The sequence below is a fragment of the Sapajus apella genome, unplaced genomic scaffold (genome assembly GCF_009761245.1).
Source record: "Sapajus apella isolate SASKATOON/1434 unplaced genomic scaffold, GSC_monkey_1.0 scaffold97, whole genome shotgun sequence".
Lineage (NCBI taxonomy): Eukaryota > Metazoa > Chordata > Mammalia > Primates > Cebidae > Sapajus > Sapajus apella.
Window position 1 is genome coordinate 1,564,154 of NW_022437037.1, and position 7,248 is coordinate 1,571,401.

The following is a 7,248-nucleotide window of genomic DNA, read 5'->3' on the forward strand; positions in this document are numbered from 1 at the left end:
CGGACTCAGGCGACCCTCCCACCTCAGCCTCCTCAGTAGCTGAAACTACAGGCATGTGCCACCATGCCTGACTAATCTTTAAAAATTTAGATGGGGCCTCCTTATGTTGCCCAGGCTGGTCTCAAACTCCTAGGATCAAGTGATCCTCCCGCCTCGGTATCCCAAAGTGCTGGGATTACAGGCGTGAGCCACCTCCGTTTTGAAAGAGAGAAAACCTGCCCAAGGTCATAAGTCAAGAGACCCCCTAAGGCAGGTCCCCAGAGTCCTGCTACTAACCACTGCACCTTTCTGCCTTCTGCTGCCCCGCTAAGAGCGACTCGGGTTCCTGGCAGGCGCCCGAAGAGCTACAGGAGGGAAGGTCTCGGAAGGGAGGGCTGGGCTGGAGGCAGGCCTCCAGTGCTGGGGGGTTGAGGGTCCTGGGTTCCCTCCCACCCGTTCGATTCCGGGAGCCCCTGGGGCGCGCCCCGCTGAGCCGCCCTCCTCCCGCCAGCAGGGGGCGCCGAGGAGAGCGCGGGAGGAAGGCAGAGCCGACGCCGCTCCTGGAGTCGGGACTCCGGGGTCCACACCAAGGCTGTCGCTCGCCCGCTGGTCCGCAGCGAGGCTCTGGGACGAAAACCGGGCGGGACGCAGGACCCTGGACCCAGGCGAGAGGCCCATCCCGCAGCGCCGCCGCCCCGGTCCGCGCCTGCCCGGAAGCGCGGGCGCTGAGGGGGCGGGGCCGGGAAGCGCTTCCGGGGGCGGGGGGCGCGGGCTGGGGCGGCAGCCGGAGCGGCGGGGACGGGCCTGGCGCCGGCGGCGGCGGAGGGGGCGCCGCGGGCGGGCGATGTGAGCGCGGCGCTCTGGGCAGGTGAGGCACGCTGTCCGGGGGCGGTGAGCAGCGGGCTAGGCGCGGGCGGGGCCGGCGGGGTGGGGGGCAGTCCCCGGGCCGCTGTCCGGCTCCCTCTGGGCGCGGCGGGGCGGGCGCCTCCGCGCCTGGTCAGTCCAGCGGGCGGGCGGCCGGCGCGAGCGGGAGCCGAGGCCGGGCGGGGTCCGGAGGCCCGGGCACCTGCTGGGGTCAGGCGCGCGCCCCAGAGGGGCCAACTGTGCTCGGTCCTGGAGTCCGGGCGCCTCTGGCCCGGCCGAGGGTCGCGGTCGGGCAGCTACGCTGGACTCCCCAGCCTCCGCCCGGGGCGTCTCGGGATCCCCAGCTTCCGGGCGCCTCGCTCTGGGGGCGCTCGCTTTTGTACAGGAAGGGAGGGCAAATGGTTGAGTTCCCTGGAGAGCCGGCCGGGCCGGGGGTCGGCCCGTCGGGTGGCTGCAGAGGACACTGCCTCACACCACCGCCTTTCTCCAGGTAAACAGGCTGCGGCGACGGGTTGTGCTTGGCCCCAGACGTCTCCATGGTCACTGGCGCTCAGTTGGTTCTGCCATTGCGGAGGGCTGGGCTGGAGCTGACCAGGGGTGTAAACAGTGCTCTTCTAGGCCAAGTGGCTGTGCTTGTAGGGCGACACTAGTCCGGGAGTCTCTGTCCTGAGGCTTTCCGGAAGACACTTCCATGCTGGACTCAGTTTCCCCATGTGATCATTGAGGATTTCAGTGAACTCTCTAAGAACCCTTCTGGCTCTGTCATTCCATGTATGTCTCAAATTGGAAGGGCTGTCCCTGGTTCAAGATACTGGGCAGTTTCGCTGAAGACTTTGTCAGTCAGTGTGGACTTTTTAAGCCACTTACTGCATTTTGTTTCAGACAGGCTTTAAAATGATTTCAAGAAGCGCTTTCTAAACCTCACCTTAATCCTCTTTCATCCCTTGCTTTTGTCCCTAGTAGTAATCACATTCCGTCGAGTTTTTGCATGCAGAATTTTTTGTTGTTTATATTTGCCCATTTTCTCTTTGTTCCCTAGTCCAGGCCCTCTTTGCTTCACATCTGGATTATTGCAACAGCTTCTTAGCTGGTCTCTGACTCCAGAGGTTTCCCCCTCCCCCATCCTTCCTTTATGCTAAAGCCAAACTTACTATAGGAAGTCAAAAAATAGTTGAGTGCTTGCTTGCTTATTAAATGTCAAGATGCTGTTCCATGTGGTGGGAAAGTAGTAGAAAGCACACTTAGTCTCCAAGCAGGTTTACACAGGGTGCTGAGACATTACCTGTGAACAGGTGATTTTGGAGACAAGGCCGTGTGCTGTAGAATTAAGAAGGAGAGATGGAGGTCACTGTAGGCCGAATGGTTAGGGAGGGCTTAGTGAGGGGGCGGGATTTGAGCCGGGTGTTAAAGGATGAGTAGCATTCAGATAGGAAAATAGGAATCAGGCCCAGTGATCCTATGGAGTTAGTGAATAGACCAGTCTCCTGGCAGAGAAGGGTTCATACAGGAGGGAAGTAGGAGGAGAGGTCGTTCGGGGCTAGTTCCTCAAAGAACTTGAACACTAGGTCAAAGTTGAAACTATACTGAAGGCATCAGTGAAGAAGCTAGAGGCCGGGAGATCAACTAGGAGGCCTTGGCAGTTAGACCCCTGTTCAAAGCTGAGTGGTGGCCTCTTGCCTGCCACGGTGTGTCCAGCCACCGCCCACCCTGTCTTTTCAAGACTCTGTGGTTTGGCCCCACCCCACCTACCTGAACCTTATTATCTGCTTCTCCAAGTCTGTCTCCTGCAGAACTGAATTAGTTACTGCTGCTTGGGCTTTGCTTCTGTTGTTCCCTCTTCTGAAGCACTGGCCTCCTTTTTCTTTTATGTGCAAATTCTCCATTTCACTTCCTTCAAGCCCCTGCTGAAGATACACTTCCTCCAGAGGGTGTTCCCTGACTGCCCTGCCCCCATGGCTTTGTGGCACTCAGATTCAGCACTTGTTTCTTGGCTGTTGAACTTGTTCTTGTCCCAGCTGGAGTGGGAGTTTTTTTGAGGGCGTTGTGTCTTAATACTTCTCTCAGAGCCCTTACAGTATCTAATACTGGGGCTGGACTTTCATAATAGGTACTCAAATACTTCCTGATTTTTGTTGGCAAACAACTTTTTTTTGGGGTTTGTATTGTAATTTGCCTTTTTTTTTTTTTTAGGGGAATCTTATTAGCTTTCTGTGTCATATATAACATATAGGGCATAATGTCATTCAAGGTGGATGTTTTCAGCTTTCTTAGGGTGCAGAAAGCACAAAACGAATCTTTGAAACTTTAAAACATTTACCTCTGATCTTGAGAAAAGAGGAAAGTCATGTGATTCTTCATTCAGAGGCTGTGGGGAAAGAACAACAGCATTGGAATCAGACAGACCTGGGTTTGAATCCTAGCAGGTGTACACCAACTCTGTGAACTGGAGCAATTTCTCTGATGTCTCTGAGCCTCCATTTTCTTATTTGCAGTGTGGACAATAATAAAATCCATTTCATAGGGTTACTGTGAACTGTAAACAAAAATGGTATATGGACGAAGTAGCAAAATTTGCAGCACGTAGTAACTGCTTAGTACATTTTCATTATTATTGTTGTCATTATTGGGTGTACGTTTATCAGGGTGGAGAAGTAATCAGCCACTAAACTGTGATCTACTGAGTTTTGGATTTCTGCATGTCTCTGCATTTCCCCCCTTTTGCCTTCCATTTGAAGCACTTGTCTAAAATGTCAGTATCATGAATCTAGAATGCCATCATTACGTTTTATTCCCACTAATGTTCATGTTACTTTAGGTTAAATTCTGCCTAATGTTTTTCAAACTTCTTAATTGTGTCTATTTAATGTTTTGTAGCTGACAAACTGCTGAATTTAGCTTAGTGAAGGTCATCAACTGAACGCAGTTAAATTTCTAATGGTTGTTTTCTGGTTGATATTGATGGCAAGGAAAACCTCATGGAAGAATGCAAGTCAAGGTGAGCTTTTCTAATCCTTTTGTCATAAGAGGCAGGATTTAGTGTATTTTCCAGGGCCATTGCCCCTGAAATGCTAGCCAGCAGTAAGCAGATAAGATGCTGTGCCTTAATATTTTTGAGTTCTTTGCCTTAAGAAAGCTTATTCTTTTACCTCAAACAAATCCTTCCAATCAATGATTAAAATAAGAAACATATTTTTGCCGACTTCACTGACAGAACAAAAAGAATGGGCATTTTGCAAAGCAATGGCTGCAAACCACTTGGAGTACAACATGTTGTGACCCCTTAATCATCACCATGTCAGACCCAGCCTGACTTTATCTGTGTGGTGGAACATCCTTAAATGAGAGTTCTCTTTCTACTCGGAGTTGATCAGTAAGAATCCAGCACCAGTAAAAATACTGCATCTCACCAGTATGCCTGGATTAAAATCTTTTTCTTATAAGAGTTCTGAGTCTGAGACTGACAAATCTAGGTCCAAATCCTGGCTCAGCGAGTCATTAGCTGAGTGACCTTGGCTAAGTTTCTCAGCCTCTGAGTTTGCTGCCTCATCTATAGAATGGGGAGAAATGCAGCCTTTTAGTGTTCTCTAAGAGCTCACTTAGCATACTGTACACTGTAGGAGCTCACTGACGGTTAGTCCTTGTCATTGTTAGGAAAATTAAAGAGGCCATTCCGCTCCTGCTTGGAAAGCTCAGAAGAAGCTTCTGATGATGTTTTTGCATTGACTAAAAGACAAATCGCACCCTCTTGGAATTAGTGTATCTGAGCAGACCTGGAGAATGTTAACGCCTTGGTAGGAAATGTAACAGTTTGGATAAAAATGTTCTTTCAGGCTCACATGAATTAATGCAGTAAGAACTCTAAACTTGTTTTCTTTTAAATTAGGATGAGTGCTTCATGAATATCCATCACAGAATGCCATTTTATTTATTTTTTTTTCTTGCTTTGGGTTTCAGTAGCACCAGAATGTTTCACGCAGCCCTGGTGCTATTTGACTACTGCTTTCTAAAAGATTAGATTGTAGCTCATGACAGCTCAATTTTGGTTTTAATCTAGACCCAGGCAGAAATACCTAGAAAAGTTATTTTTACGTGGTTGTTACTTCTGTTACCATGCCTTTGTCTCCAGTGCTTCAATCTGTGGTCTTTTTAATGACTTCATATAAGAATGAAAATTAGGGATCTTCAGGTTTCCAGTGTCTGACAGAGAAAGCCTAGTTTGAGCTGTGTCTCAGGTATCAGCCAGTGACTGAAGCCAGCAGGTGCAAATCTGGGTTTGGAATCATGAGCATCTTGATTGAGAATAATGGGTACCTCCTGGTGCCTTAAACAACTTCCAAATTTGTAACTTTCCTTTCTTTTCTTGGAAGTGTAACTGGATATTTTTAAACAAAGTATAGCATCTTGTGGCGCAAATTAGAGTGTTTATGGGTTAGGTTGGAATAAGCCACCTTGCTAGGTTTTGCGGTTGGCAGAGACTTCTGGGGTCTTCAGAAGAAGTTGAGAGCGGAGAATGCAGCTATAGTGGCAGTCCAGGGCTTTTGAACCACCAGCTTGGTTTAGCTGACACGTACTGAGAGCCTGTCTGTACCAGACACACTGCTGGGCTCTGGGCACACAGTCCCTGCCTCAGAGAGCCCACCACCAAGAGTGGCAGCCCAGCAGCGCAGAGTCTCACAGAATCAGCACACTTACATTTGTTTAGCCTTTACATTTTTACTTTTGTTCTGGTTGTTGATATGCAGAGACAGTTCCAAGACTTCACCCAAGAATGTTGTAGAGAAGATTTTATGGCCCAGGTGGGTATTTTGCCCAGATGGCATCTGAGAGTCCTTTCTTATTTTTTGGTTCTCTGCAGAATGGGTCAGCAGTGTGAGAGGATGTCACTAGTTTTCCATTGTTTAGTTTCCTCACAACTTGACAGAATACGTGGTGCAGAATTTTATTTAAAGATACTAGCCAGTGGGGCTGGGCGTGGTGGCTCATGCCTATAATCCCAGCACTTTGGGACACTGAGGTAGGCAAATCACTTGAGACTGGGAGTTTGAAACCAGACTGGTCAGCATGGTGAAACCCCATGTCCAATAAAAATACAAAAATTAGCTGAACATGGTGGTGTGTGCCTGTATTCCCAGCTACTAGGGAGGCTGAGGCATGAGGATCACTTGAACCTGTGTGGCAGAGGTTTCAGTGAGCCGAGATCACACCACTGCACTCCAGCCTGGTCATAGAGCAAGACTCTGTCTCAAAATAAAACAAAAGCAAAAACAAAACTAGTCAATAGAAAGGCTTGAGGAGAGGGCTAGGTGAGGATGTTACCCCTTTTCATCAGGTGCTGTGTTTCCATACTCTTTTCTAGGAGCAAACACCCTTTCTATTCTCAGCCTTCTCTCCTTTTCTCTTTTTTTTGGAAATGGAGTCTCGCTCTTGTTGCCCAGGCTGGAGTACAGTGGCACAATCTCGGCTTGGCGTGATCTCAGCTCACCCCCAACCTCCACCTCCTGGGTTTACATGATTCTCCTACCTCAGCCTCCCGAGTAGCTTGGATGACAGGCATGTGCTACCACACCTGGCTAATTTTGTATTTTCAGTAGAGACAGGGTCTCACCATGTTAGGCTGGTCTCGAACTCCTGACCTCAGGTTATCTGCCCACCTCGGCCTCCCAAAGTGCTGGGATTACAGATGTGAGCCACCCCTCCTGGCCCTCTTTTTTTTTTTTTCTCCCTGAGTAACCTCATTTTACCCCAACAGTCCTGGGGTCAGGTTCCAGGTACCAGTCAGTACATGGTCACTCCCAAATCAGTATCTCCGGGTCTAATACTTCTCTCTAGCTCTAACCCCATTTCCCACGACCCTGTGAAAAACCTCAGCCCAGCTTGTCCTGGCTGAGCTACTTGGCCTCCAAGTAGACATCATGCCTCAGTCTCCAAGTGCTGCCATCAGAATTCTGTTTGAATTCTTTGAGTATTCAAGGCCCTCCACCTTCTGACTGTGACCTTCTCCTTCCATGGCTCTCCTTGTCCCTGAGCCAGGGCCACTGCATGCTGCCTGCTCTACCCGAGACGCCGCCTGTCTGCACTCCCCTGTGCTCTGTTCCTGCCTTTCCTTCTGTCTGGAATGTTCTTTCTGTTCCCTTTGAAACGCAAGGCCCTGTTCAAAAATATCTTCCTCCGTGAAGTTTTCCTTTGTTCTATTTTGATTTTTTAAAAATCTTTTTGGTCTAAAGTAATCAGCCTTATATTGTTTCTTGTAGTTCTTTGTTTCTGCCTCTGTAAGTGTCTGCTTGATACAATAATTATTCATTTGCCACCCATCTTTCTCCTCTAGATTCTCTGGTTTAAAAAATTATATATTTGGCTGGGCGCGGTGGCTCAAGCCTGTAATCCCAGCACTTTGGGAGGCCGAGG

At 49.3% G+C, this 7,248-nt stretch overlaps 2 protein-coding genes across 4 annotated transcripts in view; both read left to right on the forward strand.

Annotated features, from left to right (window-relative positions):
* Window positions 1-752: 752 nt before the first annotated feature.
* The window catches only part of ZBTB34 (zinc finger and BTB domain containing 34), a 29,298-nt gene continuing 22,802 nt past the window's right edge, over window positions 753-7,248 (forward strand). Inside the window, exon 1 of one of the 3 annotated variants that reach the window (XM_032257292.1) lies at window positions 753-847. Coding sequence is in view for 2 of the 3 variants with exons in the window: in XM_032257290.1 (XP_032113181.1) it covers window positions 1,242-1,333 (92 nt within the window). In the remaining variant the exon portion in view is untranslated. The other 2 variants (XM_032257290.1, XM_032257291.1) reach the window with 2 other exon arrangements.
* The window catches only part of RALGPS1 (Ral GEF with PH domain and SH3 binding motif 1), a 377,570-nt gene continuing 371,130 nt past the window's right edge, over window positions 809-7,248 (forward strand). Inside the window, exon 1 of the mRNA XM_032257277.1 lies at window positions 809-847. The gene's annotated coding sequence lies outside the window, so the exon portion shown is untranslated. The remainder of the gene's footprint in view (window positions 848-7,248) is intronic.